This window comes from Bos javanicus, chromosome 7 (genome assembly GCF_032452875.1).
Source record: "Bos javanicus breed banteng chromosome 7, ARS-OSU_banteng_1.0, whole genome shotgun sequence".
Lineage (NCBI taxonomy): Eukaryota > Metazoa > Chordata > Mammalia > Artiodactyla > Bovidae > Bos > Bos javanicus.
The window spans coordinates 65,586,542-65,613,071 of NC_083874.1; the positions used below are offsets into that span (position 1 = coordinate 65,586,542).

The 26,530-nt window shown below is 41.4% G+C and overlaps 3 protein-coding genes across 11 annotated transcripts in view; 1 reads left to right on the top strand and 2 right to left on the bottom strand.

The window, feature by feature from the left end:
* FAXDC2 (fatty acid hydroxylase domain containing 2) overlaps positions 1–986 on the bottom strand; it is a 28,134-nt gene extending 27,148 nt beyond the window's left edge. The window contains 2 exon segments of the mRNA XM_061424856.1: positions 341–752; positions 973–986. Of these exon segments, the coding sequence (XP_061280840.1) occupies positions 341–752; positions 973–986 (426 nt within the window).
* On the top strand, positions 281–19,199 carry CNOT8 (CCR4-NOT transcription complex subunit 8). Of its 5 annotated transcripts, none has more exons than XM_061424137.1 (7): positions 281–588; positions 8,123–8,304; positions 9,431–9,624; positions 13,089–13,250; positions 13,953–14,097; positions 15,925–16,035; positions 17,678–19,199. In XM_061424137.1, the coding sequence occupies exons 2-7, from the start codon at positions 8,188–8,190 to the stop codon at positions 17,825–17,827; spliced, it is 879 nt and encodes a 292-aa protein (XP_061280121.1). In that variant the 5' UTR covers positions 281–588; positions 8,123–8,187; the 3' UTR covers positions 17,828–19,199. The 5 variants fall into 5 exon arrangements, with proteins under 5 accessions (XP_061280121.1, XP_061280123.1, XP_061280122.1 ...); XM_061424139.1 differs by having other exon boundaries at positions 295–438; XM_061424138.1 differs by having other exon boundaries at positions 582–760.
* GEMIN5 (gem nuclear organelle associated protein 5) overlaps positions 18,930–26,530 on the bottom strand; it is a 43,759-nt gene continuing 36,158 nt past the window's right edge. For 4 of the 5 annotated variants that reach the window (XM_061424134.1, XM_061424132.1, XM_061424131.1 and 1 more), the window contains exons 26-28: positions 25,716–26,217; positions 24,264–24,360; positions 18,930–23,717 (exon numbers count right to left, since the gene is read on the bottom strand). In XM_061424134.1, the coding sequence (XP_061280118.1) occupies positions 23,550–23,717; positions 24,264–24,360; positions 25,716–26,217 (767 nt within the window). In that variant the 3' untranslated portion in view covers positions 18,930–23,549. Of the gene's footprint in view, positions 23,718–24,263; positions 24,361–25,710; positions 26,218–26,530 lie in introns of those variants that run through there. The other variant, XM_061424133.1, reaches the window with a different exon arrangement.

The window sequence follows — 26,530 nt, forward strand, 5'->3', positions numbered from 1 at the left end:
GAGATGTCTTGTAAGGGAAGTGTCCAGAGGGCCGCATTAGTATAATAGGAAGGGGTCAGGACAACCCCTCCTTCCCCCCGCCCCCCAGCAAAACTCCCTAAAAGTCTGCTGCCGCCGATTTTAATGGTCCTTTAGAGAAAGGAGAAAGAACCCAGACGTCGTAATTGTGAAGATTGAGTCAGACACACCAAGCCCTTCCCTCGGCCTTTAGTCTAGCTAGGCCACGCCCACCGCTGGGAGGAGGCGAGCCCTAGGCCACGCCCCTTCTCTTGAGCGTGCGCGGAAGGCGAACCGAGATGGAGGAGCAGTGGTGTTTATGAAATGAACCAGCACAACTAACCGCGCTAAGGCCGGAGGGGCCTGTATTCCTCGTGCGTCGTTCGAGGTCGCCCCGCCCCGCCGTTTGCGCGCCCGCGCGACGCTCCCGCGAGGCCACAGGTTGGGCGAACACGCACAGGATCGCCGGGGCGCGCAGAAAGGGAGGGGCAGGCGGAGTCAGGCGCGCGCGCGCTAGGAGGGACGCGAAAGGAGCAGGCGAGTCGGGCGGATTGGCTGGATAGAGCGGTGCGGCCAGGTTGTTTGGAGGAGGTGCGTAAAGCCGCTCTGGGCCCGGGGGCGCCCATCTCACTGGGCCGCTCGGTTCTAGGACCCGATCCGGGGCAGGGGGAGGAGAACACCAGGTCAAGGGCCACAGTCGCCGCTCCCGGGAAGTCCTCCCGCCAGCCCGTCTGACCGCGCTTTGCGGGCTCTGCCTGTCAGGGTAAGCGGGTCCAGGCTTATCAGGGAGGAGGATCAGATGAGAGAGTGTGGGAGGCCATCAGGGGCCTGCGGGAGGAAAGGGAGGGGGAGCGTGCGTGAGGGAAAGGGTATGAGAAGAGAAAGAGGCCCATCAAATAAAACAGTAGCCGTAATAACCACCACTAGCACAAGACAGTAATATTCTACTGCTATGTACCGGAGCTTGAAGAGCACCTTATGTGCTTCATCTTTTAACCCCTACCGCAGTCCTCCGAGATGTATGCCATCATTAAACCCATTTTAAAAGAAGGGAAAACTGAGGTAGGAGAGAGGTTAAGCAACAGGCAAAGCCCCATAGCTCCTTCGCGTCCTCGCTTCGAACTTAGGTCTCTTTGGCCCTAAGGGGTGTAATTTAAGTATCTTTATTTTACAAAAAAAAAAAAAGAAATGGGGTTAGGAGCAGAGGGGTGAGGGTGGTTTGCAGTGGGAAAGTGATCCAGAACAGGAGAGAAGGATGAAGAAGAAGGTGTAAGGCAGGGGACCTGAGTTTGGAACCTCCCGCGCCTTCCCCTTCTTGGTTCTTGCGGCCTCACAACTTTTCCTTGCTGTTCGGTGGCTTTCTGAACTAGAGCTGTTCTTTCTGGAGGAGCCAGCTCACAGGCCCGGGCCACAAAACTGGTTAAACTGCGGTTCGGTCCAGGGTGGGGTCTTGGGACACTGTTTGGCGGGGGCGGAGGACGGGGCCCCCGCGGCCGGGATAGGGAGAACCCCCCTCCAGGAGGCTGCCGTTTTTTCTGAAGTGCTGCTTACTTCCTTTTCCTTCTTAGCCGTGCGTTGCAAAGCCTTTGTCCTGTCCGCTAGAATGGGGAAGTCTTCTTTATTGTTTCCTTGCACTGAACTGCACACACAGCCTCAAACAAAACACACCCAGAAAAACCAAAACTGCTTTTCCCAAGCAAGGTCTGGTTCTCTGGATTGCTTGCAGAGAAAGCGTTTTGTTGACTTTTTCTTGAGTTGCTCTTCAGAGCTTTTCTGAGTTAGTAGGAGCTTTGTTTTGGAGAAGTTACCCTGTAGATCATTGAGGGGCGATCTGCTCAATTTGTTCTACAGATGAGCACAGGGCAGACACCTCAGGAACTCCTGAGTGGCCTTACACAGTCTAGTACTGGCAAACAACAGGTATCAGGGCTTGTATTTTGCTTTCATATAGAGTGGAGTAGCTTCTGTGGGAGTCAGGTTTTCAAGTCAGCCTGAGGGGCAAACCTCGTATGTAACCAAAATTATCATTAAAAATTCCTTAGGCAAGTGCAGAATTGGAAATGGCCATTGTGTTTCTCAGTAAATCTAGCACAGTTGTTTCGCCTTCATTTTTTAAAAAAAGATAATTTATTTATTGGTTTTGGCTCTGCTGGATCTGTTGCTACGGAGGCTTTCTCTCTAGTAGCGGAGACTGGGGGCGACTGTAGCTGGGGTGTGTGAGCGTCTCTTGCGGAGCACAGGCTCTAGCCAGCGGGCTTCAGCAGTTGCGGCACAGTGTTGCTCCGCAGCATGTGGAAGCTTCCTGGATCAAGGATCAGACCTGTGTCCCCTGCATCGGCAGATGGATTCTTAACACTACTCCATAGAGAAGTCTTCTCCTTCAGTTTTGAAACGTATTACAGTTTCTTTGGTTGTAATCCAGGTAAAGTAATTAGGTTACCTTTAGGGGCTGTGTTGAACAGATACACACAGTTGGATGGCATAGAGTCATTCTACACTATGGGGTGCCCTGTACTGTGCTGTGTTGGCACTGAGAGAAAAAGTATGTTTATTGATCCCCATTTTAGGCTCATACTGGAGCTTGTGCTCACTGAGTGGAAAGTGGCAGGCAGAATTTTTAGCTTTATTTATTATTATCATCATTATTTCTGTCGTTTTCGGCTGACAGTAGAAATTTATGCTAAATTAAATGTGTGTAATGTTCCTTTTCAGTTTTTGAGTGGCACTACATTTTGCTGCTCCCAAGCTATTGTTTGTTTCTGCATAGTTTTCCTAGATAAGGGTTTGGTGGAAGCATGTCTTAAATATTTTGCCAGTGGTGTGGTTTTGACTTCTTGTTTGTCAGTACTGTAACAGTGATTATACATACTTTCCAGCTGGCTCAGTGGTGAAAAATCTGCCTACCAGTGCAGGAGATGCAGGAGACTTGGGTTCAGTCCCTAGGTCAGGAAGATCCCCTGGAGAAGGGACTGGTAACCCACTCCATTGTTCTTACCTGGAAAATCTCATGGACAGAGGAGCCTCATGGGCTACAACCATGGAGTCGAAAGAGTCAGACATGACTGAGTATACCTGCACACATATAACAATGGTTAGCTTTTAAAAAGAAGTAAAAAAGTACAAAGTTATATGTTACAGGTGTATAACAGTGATTCACAATTTTTAAGTGTTGTACTCCATTTATAGTTACTATAAAATATTGGCTATATATATTCCTTGTGTACAATATATTGTTATAACTTATTTTATAATAGTTTGTACTCCTCTTAATCCCCAGTCCCTATATTATAAAAAGAGTTTTCTTGGAAATGGAAGTCATGATACTACCTTTTAAAGTTAATGTCTTTGAATTTCAGTTTTCTTATCTGTAAAATATAGAGAAAAATTGTTTAGTTGCTAAGTCATCTCCAACTCTTTGCGACCCCAGGAATGTAGCCCTCCAGGCTCCTCGTCCTTGGGATTTCCCAGGCAAGAATACTGAAGTAGGTTGCTGTTTCCTTCACTGGGGGATCGCAGGGATTAAACCTGAGTCTCCTGAATTGGTGGGTGGATTCTTAACTGCTGAGCCACCAGGGAAGCCTGTAGAGAATGATAGTACTGTAAAAGTTGTTGTGAGTTTTCTTCACTGTTACTTTGAAGCAAATCCCACATTTTATGTCCAGTCACTTACAACTATTTTGCATTATCTCTAAAACGTGAGAACTTTAAAAAAAACACTATTAACTGCTATGTAACACCAAAAAAAAAAAAAAAAAGGAAGGGGAGTAAAGAAAACCTTGAAACCAAAAAAAGTCAGACATTGTTCAGACTTCTGCTGCTGCTGCTGCTACGTCGCTTCACTGGTGTCTGACTCTGTGCAACCCCATAGACAACAGCCCACCAGGCTCCTCTGTCCCTGGGATTATCCAGGCAAGAATACTGGAGTGGGTTGCCATTTCCTTCTCCAGTTCAGACTTCTACTTGTCTCAAAAATGTTAGAATTTTTTTTCCTATGAGTTGTTTAGAGCAGAGTTTAACTAAGGTCTGTATGTTTTGTTTGATTGATAGATATCCTGAGTCTTTTACCTTTATTTCTTGTAATTTATTTTTTGAAAAAGCTGGATTCTCTAGTTTCCTGTAGAAGTTTCTGGATTTTGTTGGTTGAGTTTCTCTGGTGTCATTTAACATGTTCCTGTGTCCTTATTTTCTGTATATTAGTAGTTAAATATAGAGACTTGGCCAGATTCAAGTTACATTTTTTTTGCAAGACAATTTCATTGTGGTGATGTGTTTTGTTTTTGAGGCACATAATACCTGGTGGTCTGTTTTTGTGATGATTACAGCCATAGTGATTATTTAACATCTTTATTGAGATGTAATTTACATACGATAAAAACACCCATTTTCATGTAAAATTCAGTGATTTTTTTTTTTTTTTTTAGTAAATTTTTTGAGATGTGCAATAATCATTGTTGCGGAGTTTGGGAACATTTCTGTCTCCTCAATAAGATAAACCTCATTCCCATGTATATAACTGTCAGTCCCATTCTACTGTGTAATCTTTTTTGTCTTGATAGATTTTTTTTGCCCTTTCTAGATATTCCATATAAATGCCAGATGTTTAAATTTGTTGCTGCTGCTGCTACTGCTGCTGCTAAGTCGCTTCAGTCGTGTCCAACTCTGTGCGACCCCATAGATGGCAGCCCACCAGGCTCCCCTGTTCCTGGGATTCTCCAGGCAAGAACACTGGAGTGGGTTGCCATTTCCTTCTCCAGTGCATGAAAGTGAAAAGTGAAAGTGAAGTTGCTCAGTTGTGTCCGACTCTTAGCGACCCCATGGACTACAGCCTACCAGGCTCCTCCATCCATGAGATTTTCCAGGCAAGAGTACTGGAGTGGGGTGCCATTTTAAATTCGTTAGGAGTTACAAAATGGTGATAGTCTATCACTCTGTATTTATTTTTAGCTATACAACCTCTAAAGAGAAACTTTCCTTCAACTGTTTGGTTATTTGGGGTTATAGTTTATATAGGAAAGACAGGATACATATTTTAAAAAAAAGTCCATTCACTCTCATTCTCTAATGGTGCCCAATGAAATGTATTTTCTTAGCTCATTGTGAACTCTTAAAAAATTTATTCATTTAGTCTTGGCTGTGCTGATTTTTCATTGTTGGGGCTGGGCGGGGGCTTCTCTCTAGTTGTGGTGCGAGGGTTTCTCTTGTGGTGCCTTCTTTTGTTGCGGAGATGGGCTCTAGGGCACAGGCTCAATAGTTGTTCGTGGGTTTAGTTGCTCCGCGGCATGTGGGATCTTCCCTGACCAGGGATCGAACCTGTGTCTCCTACATTGGCAGGCAGATTATTTACCACTGAGCCACCAAGGAAGCCCCATTATGAGCTCTGGATTTAAATCTCTATCCGAGAAGTCATAATACATTGTAGTAATTATCCATAAAGATATTCAGATCATATTTTGTTTGACCAGGGAACTCAGGGAACCTCTTCAGATTGTTCCCTGAGTTCTTTTGATAAAACATTAAGAATCGGCCTGCAATGCAGGAGACCTGAGTTCGATCCTAGGGTTAGGAAGATTCCTTGGAGGAGGGGATGGCTGCCCACTTCAGTGTTCTTGCCTGGAGAATTCCATGGACAAGAGGAGCCTGGCGGGCTACAGTCCATGGAATCACAAAGAGTTGGATACAACTGAGACTAAGCAACTAATGCTTTGACATTAGAGCTTCTTAGCTCAGGAACCTTGTTCTAAGGGTTTAAATAATCTAATTGTCCTCTTTTTAAACCTGATATTTGCTGCTTGGAGGACAAAGACCTTTTTTTGCTTGAATTGCTTTTGTTGTTTTGTTTTTATGTAAATGTCTCACTAGGGATACCCGCTTCCCCTAAAGTAGTTTTATGGTTATGTTTGATGTGACACCAAAAAGGAAGTGTATTGAAGGGGTACTGATATAACATTAATGGGCGTAGAAATGGTTTTATGCCCTATTGCAGGGGAACATATTAAGCATGGTTTAGAATCTAAGGTTTTGGGCCCCAGCATTTTCTTTATTTCTTTCTTTTGGCCATGTTGCATGGCTTGTGGGATCTTAGTTCCTTGACCTGGGATCAAACCTGGGCCCCTTGCAGTGAGAGTGCTGAGTCCTAACCACTAGTCCACCAGAAAATTCCCCCAGCATTTTCTTAATTATGGTCAGATATTGGAATTTACTCCACACTCAGTTTGACCTTCTGCCATTTTCCGATGTTCTTGATTAGTTCATTTGCACGCCTTTAAATTGCCTATTGTGTGTAGAACAAAAATGAGAAGAAATGAATTCTGCCTTTAAGAAGCATTCACCCATATTTGTTAGGAACCTACCACAGAGTCTATTTAAGTTTCAGAGTGATTACAGAAAATCTACTATTAATTTCAGAGAAGCATCTGTCAAAGTATGGAGTAACTTGAATAAGTGGAATCTTCAGAGGTTGGTAACAGATGGTTTCTCAGAAGTGTCTCAGAGAAATGATAGTACGTGGGAATGCCAGTTTTGTTTTGATCCAGATTCTTAGTTTTGCATCTGTCTAGCTATGGTGTTGATATAGTCATAGCTACATGACTGTAGCTACTCATCTGCCTAGCTGTAGTTATGTATGGATGTGAAAGTTGAACCATAAAGAAGGCTGAGCACCGAAGAATTGATGCTTTTGAATTGTGGTGCTGGAGAAGACTCTTGAGAGTCCCTTGGACTGCAAGGAGATCCAACCAGTCAGTCCTAAAGGAGATCAGTCCTGGGTGTTCATTGGAAGGACTGATGGTGAAGCTGAAGCTCCAGTATGGTGAAGCTGAAGCACCAATACTTTGGCTATGTGAAGCGAAGAGCTGATTCATTGGAAAAGAAAGACTCTGATGCTGGGAAAGATTGAAGGCAAAAGGAGAAGGGGGCAGCAGAAGATAAGATGGTTAGATCACATCACTGACTCAGTGGTCATGAATCTGAGCAAACTCTGGAAGATAGTGAAGGACAGGGAAGCCTGGTGTGTGGCAGTCCATGAGGTTGCAGAGTCGGGCATGACTTGGCGACTAAATAACAACAGCATCTTGCAAGCAAAGATTCATTTTACTCTTTCTAGGAATTTTCCCTTGAATATATTCAGTGGAGCCTACTCTTATATTGTGTTGAGGATCCGTGTGTGGGGTTGCTTTTTAAGTAAATACCTTTATGATAAGCTCCTTTTTGTCATTTTATAACCAGGCACATCATTGCTATAGTAGTAGCATTACTCTTAAAACTGAACCAGGTTGAGTTTATCTTGTTGCCTCCCCAGTTTCCTCCCAGAATATACATTGTAAATCATGTTGCTTCTGGTTGAATTATTATTACCTCTATCTTCTCTGTTTTTATTGTTGAATTGGTGCTTAGCTTCTTACAATATTATATGGTGAAAAGTAGACATTAATAACTCAAATTCTAATTTTCATTGTAGTTGTTCAAATTAGCCCTTGGGATTGGTTTTTACAACTTAATTAATTAATTCTCTCACTTCTTGATCTATTTGCCTCTGGTTGTATTTGACTTTTTTTGATGGGGAAAAATAGTTTCCTTTTTTGGGTATTGGAGTGGCTATTCCCACGCCCATATTCATCACACAGTGTTAAGACTTCAGCGTAAGAGTTCAGGTCCACATTCTTTCAGGCTTTCAGAGATCCTGGTACATTTAAACTTCCTGAAGTGATTCCTTTAGAAATGTTTCCATGATTTGGTCTGTGTGCAGAGTGATCAGAGTGATGTGAAAGTCTTGTGTAAGAACATTTTTGTGTTCACAGGGGATTATTTTAGTCTTCAGTTAGTCTGGAGAGGGCTCAAAAACTGGATTACGGTAATAGCTTCATTTCTGTGCTAAAGGGCAGCTTAGGCAAAAGTGTTTTCATGTTTAAGTAATTTTATTTATTTTCTTCAAGTTGAAGAACTGAGGAACGGAGCCAAAGTATGTGTTTGTGTGTGTCTCTCCATTATATAAATGGGAGAATAAATACAATAGTCTTAATAGTTTAAGCTGACGACGTGATGGTATTGTTTTGATGTCTTTGTTTTGTTAACATCTTAATGCCAGTGTGTAAATTAATGTGATTTCAAAATATGCTTTTGAATGTAGATCAGATCAGCCATTGATTTGCCCTCCAACGTAGTCTGCCGAAAGCCCCTTCAAGTTTCTTCAGGATGCCTGCGGCACTTGTGGAGAACAGCCAGGTCATCTGTGAAGTCTGGGCCAGTAATCTGGAAGAAGAGATGAGGAAGATCCGAGAAATTGTGCTCAGTTACAGTTATATTGCCATGGTAAGGAGCTCTACTCTCTTTGACTCACCTTCTGAAATGGACTTAGGGAATATTTAATATGAGATTTTGAAAGAAATGATTGCACTAAAGCCATGGTAAATTGAACATGCTGGCAGGTTATGTTGCTTTTATGAAACATCAGGGCAGCCTGTGTGTCTGAGAAGGATGTAACCTCCAGGATCTTAGATTATTGATGATGTTACTCTGTCTTTAAATAGAAGTTGTCTCAGCGCATAGGACACATGTGTTCCACAGGTATGGTGACTTTGACAGTGTTAAAGCACTTTTTAAAAAGTAGTTGGCAGCATTTAAAAGTCAAGAGATCTTACTCAAATTCCAGATTTCTGGTATCTCTGGAAAAAATGGGCACCATAGGGTCCATGTTCCTGTCCAGTGTTGAGTAGATGGAGGGAGACATGTGTCCTAGTGAGGTCGAGGCCCTCTTTGAGAGGAGGCGCGTACTCTTTAGTTTGCTCCAGTCTCCATTACCTATAACCCTTTTCATATTCTATGTGCTTTACTCCTTTACTTTAACTGCCTGGAGTTTGTGACTCCTGCTGTGGAGAGTATAGCATTAGGTCTTCAGGCTGGTATTCAGAACTCTCTCTCTGATCTTGTTCCAGGCTTTTTACTTTAAGCCAAGTGTGGCTCTTATTATTGTTTTTTAATGGCTGTCTCATGTTCCTATATTTGTGTTTATTCATAGAGTTCTGTTCTCAACCTTGACTGTTCCTAGTTAATTGTATATGAACCTAGAATGGTGGTTTTTTTTGGCCACCCTGCCTGTCTTGTAGGATCTTAGTTTGCCAGCCAGTGAAAGTGCTGAGTCCTAACCATTGTACCACCAGGGAATTCCCAAACTGAGAATGTTCTTAATAGACCCAGAGTTAGTCAACTACTTCTGTTCGCATTCTGCTTAGATCTCCAAGTTGTTGTGTAAAGCTTCATGATTCTAGTGCTCCTTCTGCAGATTAATGAAATCAGTATTTTAAGGTGAATTTTTGTGCCTGAGCTTGGGGTTTGTTGTATAGCTTTTATAAATGGAAATAAAAATTTTTTTCTAAATGATAAGTCAGCATCCAGTGTTTTGTGGAACCTTATGACGGGAGACTTTTTCCTTTCCTAGGACACAGAATTTCCAGGTGTTGTGGTACGACCCATTGGTGAATTTCGTAGTTCCATAGATTACCAGTATCAGCTTTTACGGTGCAATGTTGACCTTTTAAAAATCATCCAGCTGGGCCTTACATTCACAAATGAAAAGGGAGAATATCCTTCTGGAATCAACACCTGGCAGTTCAACTTCAAATTCAACCTTACGTAAGTGTCTGAGACACTTCTCAGTGTTGTTCTTAGACTTTCTACATTTGTGCAGACTGTGACTTTAACTGATTTTATTAGTTTTAAGTTTTGTTTCCCTCAAACCCAAGTAGGGGGTGGACAGAGTAGTCAATCAGAAGATGGAGTAACAAATATCAGGAAAAAAAGCCTCCCTTAAAGAACTCTTACAAGTTGACAATAAAAAGCTCAGTTAAAAATAGGCATAAGATTTGAATATATATTTCTCCAAAGAAGATTTAAAGATGGCCAATAAGCTTGTGAAAAGATGGCCACCATCCTTAGTCATTAGAGAAATGCAAATCAAAACCATGAGATAGTAAACTACTTCATACCCACTAGGCAGCTATAATCAAGAAGACATAATAGCAAATGTTGATGAGCGTGTGGAGAGATTAGAACTCTCATATATTGCTATTGGAAACATAAAATGGTACAGCCTCTTTGGAAAACAGGCAGTTTCTCAAAAGGTGAAACATGGCGTTACCGTATGACCCAGCAATTGCCCCTAAAAGATGAAATCATACATCAGTGTAAAAACTTGTGAGTGTTCACAGCAGCATTATTCATAAAGGCCACGATGTAGAAACAGTCCGAATGTCTGTGATCTGAGGAATGGCTGTATATGGTATCTCCATGCCATGGAACGTTACTGGACTGTCCAGAGAGATAAAGTACTGACATATACATGCACGAGCTTTGAAAGCATCATACTAAGGGAAAGAAGCCAGACACGAAAGATCACATATCCTATGATTCTGTTTATTTGAAATGACCAAAATAGGTCCTTTAGAAAATAGAGTAGTAATTGTCCAGGGTGGATAGCGGGGAGGTAATGGGGAGTGAGTGCTTAATGGGTAGGGGCTTTCTTTTAGAGGTGATGAGGTGGCACGTGATTGATAGTGGTTATACAACTCTGTGAATATACTAGTGAATTGCATACTTTACATGAGGGCATTGTTTAGTGCGTGAATTATATCTTAGTAGGGCTGTTTAAAATGTAAAAGGGAAATCAGTTCCCCAGTTAGGAGATCAGGGTTCTAATTGCAGTTCTGCCATTTCTTAGCCGGGTAAATTTGGGTCTGTTACTTTACCTTCTATAATTCAGTTTCCTTATCTGTAAATAGTGTTATTACTATCTTTCATAATAGAAATGAAGTATAGTGGGTATGCTAATCACGGGTAATTGAAACTGAAGCCTATCTGATAGTGGGCAAATTTTTATGCACTTTAGAAAAAAGCTGTGGTAAAAACCACACAACATGAAATTTACCATCTTAACCATAATTAAGTATACAGTTGAGTAATGTTAAGTGTGTTTGTGTTGTGGTGAAGCACACCTCCAGAACTTTTTCATCTCGCAAATCTGAAACTGTATCCATTGAACAACAGCTCACCTTTTTCCTTTCCCCCAGCTCTTGGTAACCATCATTCTCCTTTGTTTCTATGAATTTGACTAGTTTAGATATTTCATATAAGTGGAATCATACAGTATTTGTCTTTTTGTGACTGGCTTATTTTACTTAGCATAATGGTGCTGGAGAAGACTCTTGAGAGTCCCTTGGACAGCAAGGAGATCAAACCAGTCAATCCTAAAGGAAATCAACCCTGAATATTCATTGGAAGGACTGATGCTGAAGCTGAAGCTCCAATACTTTGGCCACCTGATGTGAAGAGCCGACTCATTGGAAAAGACCCTGATGCTGGGAAAGATTGAAGGCAAAAGGAGAAGAGGGCGGCAGAGGATGAGATGGTTAGATAGCATCAATGACTCAATGGATATGAATCTGAGCAAACTCCGGGAGATAGTGAAGGACAGGGAAGCCTTATGTGCTCCAGTCCGTGGGGTCGCAGAGTTGGACACAACTTAGCGACTGAACAACAACAAATGTCCTTAAGGGCCATCCATGTTGTCATATGTGGCAGAATTGCCTCCCTTAGCTGAGTAACAGTCCGCTGTATGTATGTGCTGTATATTGTTCATCTGTTCATCCACTGATGGGCATTTGGGTTGTCGGCACCTCTTGGCTGTTTTGAATAGTGATGCTGTGAACATGGATGTGCAGGTATCTATCACCTTGAGATACTGACTTTCTGTCCTTTGTATGTATACCTAGAAGTGGCATTGCTGGATCATGCCATAGTTCTTCTTTGAAGTTTCTGAGGAGGATGTAATTTTTAAGGGGAAAATTTGGGGAGATCATTGTTTTTTGCTCATTAAATGAGGTGGTGTTAGTGTATTTCCTATTGGGCCCCAGTTCTTGAAAACTGCTTTGTTTAATTGGGACCAGGAGCATCTGATAGGTCAGGAATAATTTTTTGATTATTGTTCATTTGTTTTGGAGCTTTCTTTGAGGTTCAGAGAATAATTTTAGGAGATGATCTGGATCTTTCCTTTAACTGTAGTTTTTGAGTCCATAGCCAAAGCCTGTTATTTGTACAGTGACGACAGTTTAGTACACAGGAAAAATAAGGGTTATATTCATTGCATGATTGGTGTTTGTATTTAAAATAGTGTGTATTTTAGTAAGAACAAGATTGTGATTCAACATTGGTTTCAGTTTAGCGGAAAAAACTGAGATTGTGGTGTTTTGCTTTCTAGTGTTCTGTCCTAAGTTTATGTGAAAAACAAAAGGCAAGCAGTGAAATCTAGTGGAAAAGGAGGAAAACACAAACCTTCATTTGTGTTATGTGGTATTATAAATATTCCTGTGTTTAGATTAATAGATCTTTACAGTGGAGTACTATTTCAGAGCCATAAAGAATGTGTTATATCTGTGAGTGTTGGTCTGGAAAGATAGTCTGTGATATGTAGATATAGGGGTGGAGGTGTGTCTGTGGGTAGAGAAAACAGGGTATGTAAACTGAGATGAGAGCTTCCCTCATAGCTCAGTTGGTAAAGAATCTGCCTGTAATGCAGGAGACCCGGGTTTGATTCCTGGGTCGGGAAGATCCCCTGGAGAAGGAAATGGCAACCCACTCCCGTATTCTTGCCTGGAGAATCCTATGGACAGAGGAGCCTGGCAGGCTACAGTCTGTGGGGTCGCAAGAGTCAGACACGACTTAGCGACTAAACCAACCAACCAACCAGAGATGAAAGATTTAAAACAGTCATTTCTATGTGGTAGCATTATAATAAAGTTATTTTTTCCACTTTCTGTTATTTTTAAATTTTTGCATTGATTGACTCTGTTTTTCTTTAAATGAGAAAATGTGGATCTTTCATAATGAATACACTTATTTTGCAGGGGAAAATCCCATTTTTCTTTGTTACAGATAAGATTACTTTGTTTGCTAGAATACTGGAAGGAATGAATTGATTTATTCTTAAAGTATGAAAGCAATTCAAGAATACTTGTTCTGTGATTTATATAGTGATGGTAATATTGTTGTCCACTCCTTCTTTTACTATGCTAGGAGCTAAGAAATGAATGCCTTTTTTTTAGAGAGGACATGTACTCCCAGGATTCCATAGATCTCCTCGCTAACTCAGGACTGCAGTTTCAGAAGCATGAAGAGGAAGGGATCGACACACTGCACTTTGCAGAGCTGCTCATGACATCCGGGGTGGTTCTCTGTGACAACGTCAAATGGCTCTCCTTTCACAGGTTGGTCTCAGTGTTTCTCCTTTGCTTTGGGAGCAGGCAGTCGAATTCTTACATTACTTTGCAGTCCTCTTGGCACTCTCGTTGTTCATTAGCAGTTATAAAGTTGAAATGATAACTGTTGCTCACATTTCAGTTTTTCAAAACACACTTTGGAGCTCATACTGGTTTATTTCACACAGTATTAGGCTGTATCCCGTGGCTGTCAGGGAGTATATGCCAAGTGAAAAGATGGAGGGTGGGAAGGATAGAAGACTTGGTCACCTTGTCATTTAAATGGCTGACCTGGGATTTCCTGGGTACTCAAAAACCACATCCTCCTTGAGAGGTGTTTTTTTTTTTTTTCCTGCCACACTGCATTGCTTGTGGGATCTCAGTCCCTGACCAGGGATTGAACCCAGGCCACAGTGAAAGCTGCTAACCGCTAGACCACTAAGGAACTCTATTCCTTTCACTGCTTTTAAATTTTTGATGTGTAAAACCCACATTGATAAACCCTTGGGTTCACTTACATATATCCCATATTAATCTGTTAGGTTGTCATTTAATGGAAAATTCAGAGTATAGGATAAACTGTAGTCCTTTGGAAACTGAAGTTCCTAACATGAGGTAGCACCATAAACTCTGAGAAATAGGCAGTTGAATGCTGGGGTCTGATAACTGCTGATAACTCTTTTACCTTACTGCCTCATTCTCTCCTTACAGTGGCTATGATTTCGGCTACATGGTAAAGTTGCTTACAGATTCTCGTTTGCCAGAAGAAGAACATGAATTCTTTCATATTCTGAATCTTTTCTTCCCATCCATTTATGATGTCAAATACCTGATGAAGAGCTGTAAAAATCTTAAGGTACACAGTATTTTTCTTAATATATAGTAACAACAACAAGAAAGATAAAAATGTAGACTTGTCACTTTGCTTTATTGCAGTTTGTTGAGCACATGTCCTTGAAATCCTACTGGGTGCCAGTCTGGTGCTAGACAGGGTGTATGTAGAGTTGATTGGCACAGGAATTTGTGTGGTAACTGTCTTTGACCTGGGCATGAATGGAGCCTTCTACTTCTCTCACCATAAGGCAGGCATTCCTTGCTTAGGGCCCACGAACCTAGTGAAACAGTTGGAGACGTGAGGTATGTGTACGATTTGTCAGGGATAGGGTTTGCAGTGTACCAGACTCTCAGAAAAAGCAAGAGAGTTCCAGAAAAACATCTATTTGTGCTTTGTTGATTATGCCAAAGCCTTTGACTGTGTGGATCACAATAAACTGTGGAAAATTCTTCAAGAGATGGGAATACCAGACCACCTGACCTGCCTCTTGAGAAACCTATATGCAGGTCAGGAAGCAACAGTTAGAACTGGACATGGAACAACAGACTGGTTCCAAATAGGAAAAGGAGTACGTCAAGGCTGTATATTGTCACCCTGCTTATTTAACTTATATGCAGAGTACATCCTGAGAAACGCTGGGCTGGAAGAAGCACAAGCTGGAATCAAGATTGCCGGGAGAAATATCAATAACCTCAGATATGCAGATGACACCACCCTTATGGCAGAAAGTGAAGAGGAACTAAAAAGCCTCCTGATGAAAGTGAAAGTGGAGAGTGAAAAAGTTGGCTTAAAGCTCAACATTCAGAAAACGAAGATCATGGCATCCGGTCCCATCACTTCATGGGAAATAGATGGGGAAACAGTGGAAACAGTGTCAGACTTTATTTTTCAGGGCTCCAAAATCACTGCAGATGGTGACTGCAGCCATGAAATTAAAAGATGCTTACTCCTTGGAAGGAAAGTTATGACCAACCTAGATAGCATATTCAAAAGCAGAGACATTACATTGCCAACAAAGGTTCGTCTAGTCAAGGCTATGGTTTTTCCAGTAGTCATGTATGGATGTGAGAGTTGGACTGTGAAGAAGGCTGAGCGCCGAAGAATTGATGCTTTTAAACTGTGGTGTTGGAGGAGACTCTTGAGAGTCCCTTGGACTGCAAGGAGATCCAACCAGTCCATTCTGAAGGAGATCAGCCCTGGGTGTTCTTTGGAAGGAATGATGCTAAAGCTGAAACTCCAGTACTTTGGCCACCTCATGCGAAGAGTTGACTCATTGGAAAAGACTCTGATGCTGGGAGGGATTGGGGGCAGGAGGAGAAGGGGACGACAGAGGATGAGATGGCTGGATGGCATCACTGACTCGATGGACATGAGTCTGAGTGAACTCCGGGAGTTGGTGATGGACAGGGAGGCCTGGCGTGCTGCGATTCATGGGGTCACAAAGAGACTTGACTGAGCGATTGAACTGAACTGAACTGAGACTCTCAGAGTTCTTAGCTCTAAACAATTTAAGAACTTTCTCCCCTAAAAATTGCTAATCTAAGAGGCTTCCATCTAGAATTGCACTGGCATTTACTGTTTCCCCAACCTTGTTTTCCACCAGTGAGGACTTTCAGTGGCAGAGGTCTGACAAGTTTAATATAGAAAAGAAAGGAGTGAAAAGTGGTGGAATATAAGACAGTGTATCATTTGGAGGGTTAAAAAGGGGATAGTCTGGGGTGAGGCCTGTTAAGTAAATAGTTGACATAGTTGACTCCAGTAGAGCAGACAGACAGAGTTGACAGACATGGCTGACTCCAGTAGAGAAATTGGGTCTGTAGTATTATATGTGTTTCCTTCCATCTCCAGGGAGGTCTTCAGGAAGTTGCTGATCAGCTGGATTTGCAGAGAATTGGAAGGCAGCACCAGGCAGGCTCAGACTCACTGCTGACGGGAATGGCATTCTTCAGGATGAAAGAGGTAAGGCAAAAGGCTTTTTGGAAATCTATAGTTTCTCTTGGAAGTTGATGGCCACCTTGAAAGCAGGGGTTTTTTGTGTGTGTGTTTGTTGTGCATATGTTAAACACACTATGATTTGAGAGGCAAAGAAACATTCTGAAATGGAGGTTACTCAGCATACTCAAGTCTAGAAGTGTACTTTGTGTTCCTTGCAGTGCTCATCCTTGCAATTATTTGCTTTTCTTCTGATTTCTGTAATATGAACACATTTGTTAAACCACCCACTCATTTTATGCTGAGTTCTATTATCAAATGTCCCAATCTGACATCATACTTAGTGGTGAAAAGCTGAAAGCTTTTCCTTTAAGATGAGGAACAAGACAAGGATACATACCCACTCTCGCCAACTTTTATTCAACATGGTTTTAGAAGTCCTAGCTGGAGCAGTTAGGCAAGAAAAAGAAATTCAAGGCATTCATATCAGAAAGGAGGAAAACTGTCAGTATTTGCAGATGACATACTATATATAGGAAACCACAAAGACTCTATCAAAAAACTTTCAGAACTAATAGATGAATCCAGTAAAATTGCAGGCTAAAAAAATTAATATAAAAATATTTTGTGTCTATACACTGATAGTGAACTATCAGAAAGAGAAATTATGAAAACAGCCTCATTTACATCAAAAAGAATAAAATGACCTTGGAATAAATTTTACCAAGGAGGTGAAAGACCTGTACACTGAAAACTGTGAGACATTAATAAAAGAAACTGAAGAAGACATAAGTCAATGGAAAGATACTCTGGGCTCATGGATTGGAAAAATTAATATTGTTAATTCATACTACCCAAAGCAGTCTACAGAGTGAATGTAATCCTGATCAAAATTCCAGTGGGGTATTTTTTCACAGAAATAGCACAAATAATCCTAAAATTTGTATGGAAGCATAAAAGACCCCCAATAGCTAAAGCCATCTTGAGAAAGAACAAAGCTGGCAACATCATGCTCCCAGTTTTGCCCTCTGGGGCACCGTTGGCAGTGTCTGGAGACATTTTCGGCTATCTTAACCTGGGGAGTGGGGTTATGCTGCTGAATATCTCACAGTGCTACCATACACTGGACCACCTCCTCAACCCCCAGCAGAGCGTTCTCCTGCCCAGGAGTGCCCAGAAGGGTGAGACACCTTGCTTTGTGTGCTTCATGTCCATTTTCGTAATGATTTATTACTGTATTACCCACTTTATGGACGGGAATCTGTGCCTTAAGGAGTGTTGAAGTGACTTCACCACAGTGAGTCAGTCTGAGGCTAGAGCTCAAGCTCTTAACTGTTGCGCTACCTGTTAAAAGAGCAGGGATGCGATAGAGGCCGTTGTACTAAAAGCAGCAACAGCAGCAGAGGGACCCTGGCAGTGAAAACTCATGGAAACTATCAGTAGAAGTCTGTTTTGAAAGGGGAACCTATATAGAGAGAAAGGAACATAAAAAGACTATGCATAGGAGAGGTTTGGAGCCTCTCTTTATGAAGTTAGCTTCTAGTTGGCTAGATGGTCAAGGCCTTAAGAAAGCTGGGAGGTGCTGATGTGATAGTGTTGCGGCTTGGCCTGCTTCTTGGCATGACTCTTGGCATGGTTCTCACCAGGGGTTCTCTGTCCTGTTCTGCAGTTGTTTTTTGAGGACAGTATTGATGATGCCAAGTACTGTGGGCGGCTCTATGGCCTAGGCACGGGAGTGGCCCAGAAGCAGAATGAGGATGTGGACTCTGCCCAGGAGAAGATGAGCATCCTGGCGATCATCAACAACATGCAGCAGTGATGGCGGTGAGGCTCTGCAGGCTGGGCCCGGTCCCAAGTGGTGCTTCCTGTGCTGACCGTGTACACTGACCTTCCTCCCCAAGAGAAGACGCCTTTTGTGAGCAAACTGTACCTACCATCTGTGTTTACAGACAGACTTTTGTTTTACTGAAGACAAAAGATGACTTTATTTTAGATCCAGAAGAAGTTTGCTCTGCATTTGTAACGTCTTCCCTATTCCTCATCCCTAAGCCTCTATTCTCCAGTTACCTCCTGCCACCAGCATCCATGGCTCCTTTGACACCTTTTAAAATCCAGGACAAGTCGGAAACAAACTAGTAAAATGTGTATAACTCTTACCTGTTGTCATTCTTTTTCTTTTAAATTTGTTGCTAATCTCTGAGGATGAAGACTTCTTGCTGTGAACCTCAGCTGAGCTGAGGGCTTCGAGCAAAAGTGGAACCAAGCGATGGGCTTGTGAAGTGGGTTATAGATGTTGAGCCTTTTCCTTTCTTTCCTTTCGTTTATTTTGACTTTTCTCGAGGACATTTGCTTTCCTCACACTTTGCTGGTCTTATGTATTATTATGTGGAAATGAATTAGAAATATGAAGCCCAGATAATGAAAACGTTCCTTAAAAACAAATTTCTACTGCATCTGTTTACTGCATCTGTCTCCACATTATGTACAAGGAACTCCAGAATGGGTATTAAGTTAACCACTTAAATGTCTTCAAATCTGTTCCATTGTGCCACTGAGATTTGCTGTGACATACGCATCATTTGAAATCATTTTAAGTTTTCATTTCATAAAATATCTTGGAAATTACTGAGAGCAGGTTTTGGGTCGTAGTCTGTTATATTTTCAGTAATGTAATTTCAGATGGTTGTCTCTCTTCTCCCACCTGTTCTTCTCTGTTTTCTGTGCTTTTCCTTTTCAGCAAACTGAGAAGTTAGGGACATGGATTAATGTGAGTACAAGGAAGGTGAGTCTTAAAAAAGTCACAGTGGTTACATGTAAACAGGGCAGTAAGGAATTGGGTTTATAGGGTTCTCTTGGAGTAATATCCCATGCACAACTGGGGTAAGGAAGCTCAGGATTGTGAAATTTTTTTTAACTAGTCATTTAAAAAGTATGCTGTGTTTTTTTTTTTTTTTCCTGAATGACTACAGTATGGACAATTTCAAAAACCAAAAACTCCTTTGGAATAGTGGAAATGAAAACTGGTAACTCACTGAAGTGGATGAATAGTCTTGCATTTTAAAAGCTTATGGAAAACTCAATTTGAAATGATTAAAAAATGTCAAGTATTATAAGCTGGTATTTAAGATGCTTGTAAATATTATTTATGTTTTTAATTTTGTAAAATAAAGATTTCTTTTTAACCACTGGCATGAAGATTTGGTCTTTCAAAGCTCTGGATTGCTGGCTCTAGAAGATGGTTGTTGACATGGATGCAATTTGCCTCCATTTTCCACAAGTTGGCTTACATACAAAATGTCTCAATCTGTAGAAAGCTCTTTTTTTTTTTTTTTTTGTAGAAAGCTCTTAATGAGCAACTGTGTAAACGGAATTGTCTCTTTACTTCATATGCTCTGCTGATTATTGGGCCTTACTTGGAAATCGGTTTTAATTCTGTTTCCTGGTGCTACTCCATTATATGTGGTGGATTCACTTATTAATTACTGGACTTTTAGACAAATTGAAGTTCTAGATTTGGTTCAGGACTTTGTTTCCAGTCCTCTCTTTTGGCCCAACAATATGGGGTTGTAATAAGTCTCCCAAGTGGCTCTAGTGATAAAGAATCTGCCTGCCAGTGCGGGAGACATAAGAGACGCTAGTTCAATCCCTGGGTGGGGACCATTCTCTGGAGTAGGGAATGGCAACCCATTCCAGTATTCTTGCCTAGGAAATCCCATGGACAGAGGAGCCTGGCGGGCTACCGTCCATGGGGTTGCAAACAGTTGGACACAATAAGTCAGGTATAGGAGCAGAGCTAGAATTTTGACTGCAATATATACTTATTGTTGTAAGATTTGTGGTAAAGCAGCTTAGGTCAGTGGTTCTGAATCAAGGTGGTTTGGCATGCTGGTGACTATGAGCCCTACATAGATGTCCTAAAAAATTTGGATTAAAATAGGCATTTAGTCACTTCTCGGCGTTTTGACTAAGATCAAGTGTAAAATAGGCATTTATCTTTGCCACAGTTAACAGGCTTACTGACATGTCAGGAGAAATGTTGAGATGAAGGGTTGAGGATCTCAGTGTTGAGTGCGGATGTACTCATTGCATAGAGATAACTTTATATTTAAAGTGCTAAAGAAGGGGCACAGGTCTAGTAGAACCGGAAAGAACTTCACTTTGTATATAGGAGTGTGTGTAGGGCTGTCAGTAGTTATCCTCAGAAAGGGATGGTCCTGCAGAATATCCAAGAGAATACTAACTTGGGTGTGATTCAGCGCCCCCCACATACAGTCCCCCTTATCTGTGGGGGAAATGTTTCAAGACCCACAGTGGGTGCCTGAAACCATGAGTAGTACTGAGCCCTATAATGTATGATTTGTAATCTTCATATACTCATGGGTAGGTAGTGTATGCAGTGTGGATATGCTGGACAAAAGGATTCACGTTTTGGTGGGATGGATTGGGAGGGCTGTGAGATTTCATCATGCTACTCAGAATGGCCATAGTTTAACTTATGAATTGTTTATTCCTGGAATTTCCCATCTAATATTTTTGGACTCTGTTGACTGGGGGTAACTGAAACTGTGGAAAGTGAAATTATGGCTGGGGGTAGAGGGGCTATTGTAATCCCAGCTATTGAATTTCTGTGGTCTGCTAAGGCAGTAAGGTTGACTGCCACTCACAAGCCTTGGTTGTCAGCCAGGGCTAGTATGAAAGAGCTGTTTAGAATCCTTTTAAGTCCCAAGTTATTAATGAGCATTTTTTCAGTTTTCCAGCTTATTCAGTGGATAAGTCTGAATTATGCACTTAGTAGATACTAGACATTGTAAGTACATGCTAGGGATAAAGTAGGAAATGGAAAACAATCTATCCTCATTGGAGTTTATAATCTTCCTGTGCTGCCAGATAGTAAATCACAAAAATATAATTTGTGAACTGTAAAGTATAGGATATTGATGTACCTGAGGTTGAAGTTGAAGGACAGTCTTTGAGAAAGGACATTTTTTCAGCTGTGTTGTGCAGCATGTGGGATCTTGGTTCCTTGACCATGCCCCCTGCATTGAAAGCACAGTCTTAAGTACTGAACCACCAGGAAAGTCCCTGAGAGAGGTCTTTTAAGCTGAGATCTAAGAGATGAGCACAACTGGACCAGGCAGAGAAACAGCACAGGCAGAAATCCCTGAGATGACAAGAGAACTTGGTGGCAGCTCAGAGACCAGTGTGACGAGTCTCGAAGCAAGGATAATATCTAGGCAGAAAGCTGAAAGGAAAGGGCCAGGATTAGGCAGGGCTTATAAGCTGAATTCAAAATTAACTTTCCAATACCAATGAGAACGTACTTTAAAAGTTTTTTTAGTGAGGAGTAGACAAGATTTGATTTGTAAGTTATACCAGTCATTGATATATGAAGAATGATGAATTAGTAATAAGCAAGCAGGTTTAGGGAATTCCCTGGAGGTCCAGTGGTTAGGACACGGTGCTCTCACTGCCGAGGGCCCAGGTTTGATCCCTGGTTGGAGAACTAAGATCCCACAAGCCACGCGACAAAAAAAGAAAAAGAAAGCAAGTTCAGATACTGAGAGGTGAGTGCAGCCTTCTGGGTAATAGGATGGTGGTTTATATTAGAGAAAAAGTTACTTTGGGTGGGATAAAAGTACCAAAACTAAATCTTTAGTTGCTTAGTGGTGTATCTTGTCCACTCAGAAAGCTTGAGTTACCTCCCTGTGGTTCTGATAATTAGGAAGATGGAAATGAAAACCATGTATTCAAATTAGAATTCAGTTCAGTTGCTCAGTCATGTCTGACTCTTTGTAACCCCATGGACTGCAGCATGCCAGGCCTCCCTGTCCATCACCAACTCCCGGAATAGTTTGATACATTATCTGGAATTGGAAAAGGGAGTTTAGGAGGAAATGGAGTTGTGTAATTTCTTTCGTCTTTGCTTTTGGAAGTCTCCTTACTTAGTTGTAGAGCAATACTTGTTCTTACCAAAGCAGTGATCAAGGAGGATGCAGGATGCCCCTACCCAGAAGTGTTGGTTTTGGTAAATCATGAAGGAGTTTATAAATTTCTAGTTTAATAATACTGCTCTTTACTCTCTGTAAGTGAAGCATTTGTTCATTTTAACAAAGACTGTAGAACTGGTACCTAGTTCTCCACTTCGCTACAAAGATTCTTCATACATCTTCCTAAGATTCACGTACCTATGTAAAGAACTGTGAGGATCTAAATTCTACAATATTTCCTTTTTTGGATTTAGGGTTTTAAAATCCTAAAGCTAGGTCTAATAAAAAACAAAAACAAAACCCCAGTAAGTCAGATCTTTGAAAACTGCCTCTAAGGAAAAGTTTTTTTTTCCTTCCTAGAGAGTTTCATTCTTGCCCACAACAACCCCAACCCTTGGAAATAACTGAAAAATAAATAGGACACTGGAGCAGGAGAGCTTTCACAATGAATCCCCAACAGAAAATAGTACTGGGGAAGAGTGCTCCCTCTCAACTCACCCTAGATTGCCTGATTTTTATGTCATAGCAACTGTGATATAACAGAAACATCTGTTCCTGACATTTTTCAGCTATGTAAATAACCAGTGGGAAGAACAGATCTTAAGAAAATGCTCATTAGTGAGGGGAAAACAATAACAATAGAGAACCAAAACCAAACAACAAGCCCCTCCCCCACAAACTCCCACAGGGATCTGTAATTAAATAGTATATAGGGTCCTATTATGCTAAAGTTGGAGTCCAGAGATTCCAAAGTTACATATGCAAAATGAGGAGTATGCATTTTTCTTCAAAGATCATCTGTGGCTTTAATTCTCAAAAAGTCCCTATGATCCAAAAAAAAAAAAAAAGTTTAGGAACCAATGAAACAGTCATTTCATCCTGAGCTATTTTGATCACCATTCATTTCTTATAAAACTGAAGGGGTAAGTCACATCTGAATTAGTTATTCTTCTAAAGTGTTAGTCAATGATTTGTTCAAATAAGCAGTTCCATTACACACTGAAACCAAAGTTCTGGCCTGAAGTTCAGACAAAGGGCAGAGTCAGCATGATGGGTAAGGCCTCTTTCACATTCAAGCTTCAGTCTTCGAAACAGTAGAAGTGAACCCAAATTAACAAAAACAGTTAAAAAAAAATGATACCAGTAGTCATAATATGCAGCAATTGTGTCTAAAACCAGAATGACATGTTTATGATCAGGCGAAACATTTATAAAGGTAGCTTGTGTTTAAGAATATAACACTTTGGGTGACTGAAAGAGTTCCTCCTCTTTGGGTGAAACCTGCATAAGGCAATCACTTAGCAGGTGTTAGTTCTTGAGTAACTACTGCTGGCTTTTCATGATCTTTCCTCCAGTGGGAAACCACAATTGAGTCCAAAGTCAGATTTCACTGGGTCCCAAGTGTAGAGTTGATTCAAACTTGCCCCTCATTTGTATTACTTGGATCACTGCAGAAATATCTAGGGATCAAAGTGAATGTCTGGTGAAGTGTAAATGCAGAGGTGAAAGGTGTTGGATGTTTAAAATTTGGCTTTCTTACAGATCCTTGGAAGTTCATGTGTAGAGGGTCTGGTAATGTCGTTTGTAAACTTTTGTGTTGCCGTACTTCTGAAGGAACTCTTGAGCCTGTTGCTGCATTTCCTGGGTCACAAAGCTAGGACATTGGGACCCAATGTGAAGCAGGATGAGGCAGCATTCCAGCACGTCCGGGAAAGGCCAGGTCTGAAAGATGACACGGGTATGAACAAGGAAGCATTTGTCAAAAAAAGCAATGTACACCTGCACAGAAGTCACTAGTGACTCAGTCTCTTCTACTGACATATCTCTGGCGTGGCTGAGCCATTTCTCTCTGAAGACTCTTCATCAGTTACTCTAAGGAGAGATGATACTCAAAACTGGGATATTCTCAAATGATACAATCTTTTTCTAAGAAGAGCCCTACTCAAATGAATTTAAAACATGATGCTTCTGTTACTCCTAGGGGCCACATTCAAATGCACCTATCCATTTGTAAACGATCAAATACATGGTACAAATTTTACTTTACCTTCTAATAGATTTCTCTGAAGGCTGAGGTATAAAATTGCTTGTGGTATCAATCACTCTGTTCTCACCAAACGTTATAGCTCACCAAAGGCAATTAGATCCTCAGTTTTTAAATATACAGAAATGTGTCCAGAATTCAGATGACATTAAAGAATTTGGTGTTAAGTCAATTGATAATACAAAGAGTAATATTTTACCAAATGAACTGCTAATATATCTTACCTTAATACTCTCAGGAAGCTTAGCTATTCTCTCATTTGCCTCTGTAAGTCTTTTGGTTAATTCAGGCAAAGAAACTGGTTCATTTTTTTCTTCTTTACTAGTGATAATAAAAAAAGTTACAAGTCATATGTCTTGCTGCACATAACTTTTAAATCCATTATGTTGTAAGTTACTTTTATCACCTGGGTCTTTAACTTTCATCTTTACTATACTAAGGCTAAGAGAAGGGAATTTAATGGGATGTGATATAAAGTTTTCAAAATGCGGTATCATTCCTCACCACTTTGCAAATTCCCACTTCTTAGACACACAGCTCCAGGAAGAATTAAGGATCTTCAAGGGATTCAACCTGCAGCCAAGTGCGGAGGGCCTGGATTTCTCTGGGTAATGGGTTGGACAGAGCAGGGGTCCCTACCCCTCGGGGTATATGGATGCACGTTTTTTCTGGGAAGAGTGTCTTAACCTTCTCAAAGGGGCCCTCTGATCAAAGGTTAAGAGCTGTTGGTTAGAGAACTGTTTAATGCTTTTCTTATTACTAAAACCAAACATAGAGTGCTGCTTAGAGTATAGCTCACTAGAGAAGTACTCAGAACTTTGACTCAAGATTTCAATTGTATTTTTAGAGCAACAAATGTAATTTTAATTTTTAAAAGTTAGTAATAATAGCTGTAAGTTTATTGACTACTAGTTAAGATATTTTAGGCCCTCTGCTGGTGGGGACATAAGGTAAAAGGTACTCAGCGTAACTGCTGATCCCTGCAGATGGCACAGCCGAGTACCCTGCGACAATACAAAGGGGCTCTAAAGTGGTCAGTGACCTACCTGGCCCTTATTTTCAATAGCCGTCATTAGGACGCTGCAGCAATCTGATCATTTGGGATTTTTTAGTTTGGTGTGTAATTCTGTACACTACCCTTTTTGTGTGTTTTTTTGGGATAGTACTGAAAAATTAAAAAACAATGGTTTTTGGGAGTTCCCTGGCAGTCCAGTGTTTAGGACTCTGTGTTTTCACTGCTGAGGGCGTAGACTGAATCCCTGGTCAGGGAACTAAAATTCCACAAGCCAGGGAGGGTGGCCAAAAGAAGAAAAACTGGTTTTCATTAATGATGTAATATTGCAACTCCCTATTTTACATGACTGATTTTTTGGGAATCTTGCACAAAAGGGTTTCATTGTACTATTTTATTAACAATATTTGTGATTTTGTTTGTCAAAACAAGCAAGGATAGGGTTGGTACTCCATTTATGGATAAGGGAACTAAAGCTCAAGAGACATTAAGACTCCTGAGGTCACTGAGCAGGACCAGGACTGGAACCCCACATCTGACCCCAAAGCCTGTGCCTTAATGACTGCACTGTGGGGCTTCCAAGTGACATGATCAGCCTCACCAAGTTCCATGTGAGAGTCCAGCAGGGGATTTCAGTTCCACATTGTACTGAATCAGTACTTACCACTGGTTCTGAGGATGAGAGAGGGACTGTCCTTCCTGTTCAGGTTCATTCTTATCAGGGCCATTTGCTGTGGATTTACACAGTTGACTCTTCTGGTGTTGGCGGATCATTTCTGCCAAGGTCTCTTGGACTTCAGCAACAGTTCTCTGTGCATTTTGGAGACCAGCATGCTTTTCTGACAAAAGCTCCTTACAAGCGTTCTGCATTTGCTCACCTTCTTCTGAAAGTCTCACGTCTAGTTCTGGAGTCCTGCTTGGCTCTGGCTGGGAAGGTTTGGGGTCAGTTTCTTCAGGGCTGACACTGTCAACCTCTTGGCTCTGTTCAGTAGAGGTTTTACTTCTGTGAGCAGCTCTTAGCCAGACACTGGACTCCGGGCAAGGCCCAGAGAGAGACCACCAGAATTCATATAGACATCCGTAAATAAAAAAGGCCTTCAGACTTTTGAAAGCTGGTGTGGTGGGAGACTGATGATCACCCAGTTTGTCTCTTAGATGGTCACAGCCTACAAGAGAAGAAAAGGATTTAGGGTTGTTTATTTCTTTGTCTGCCAGAAATCTGATTTCCTGCCCACGTGTTTCCTGTCACCCAAGAGGCCAGTCAGATCCCAAGAAAAAGAACGGCAGTGATCTGTGGGACCACATGCTTTCCACCAAAAGCCTGCCAGAGCTTCTGGCCTAAGACAGTGTCCTCACTGCTTCAAGCCATGTAAAGCATGACAGAAAGAAGTATTTCATCAGTCCCATTGTAGGCTCTGGGGCTAAGATGCCACTGTGTTCTGAAAAACCATAATGTTTTAGGTCAGTGACCAATTATGT

Excerpts from the sequence above, each read along its gene's own strand:
- CNOT8 (XM_061424137.1), top strand. The coding sequence starts at position 8,188 with ATGCCTGCGGCACTTGTGGAGAACAGCCAGGTCATCTGTGAAGTCTGG. Across the intron at positions 9,625-13,088 it reads AACTTCAAATTCAACCTTAC|AGAGGACATGTACTCCCAGG; the intron begins GTAAGTGTCTGA and ends CCTTTTTTTTAG. Across the intron at positions 13,251-13,952 it reads AAATGGCTCTCCTTTCACAG|TGGCTATGATTTCGGCTACA; the intron begins GTTGGTCTCAGT and ends CTCTCCTTACAG.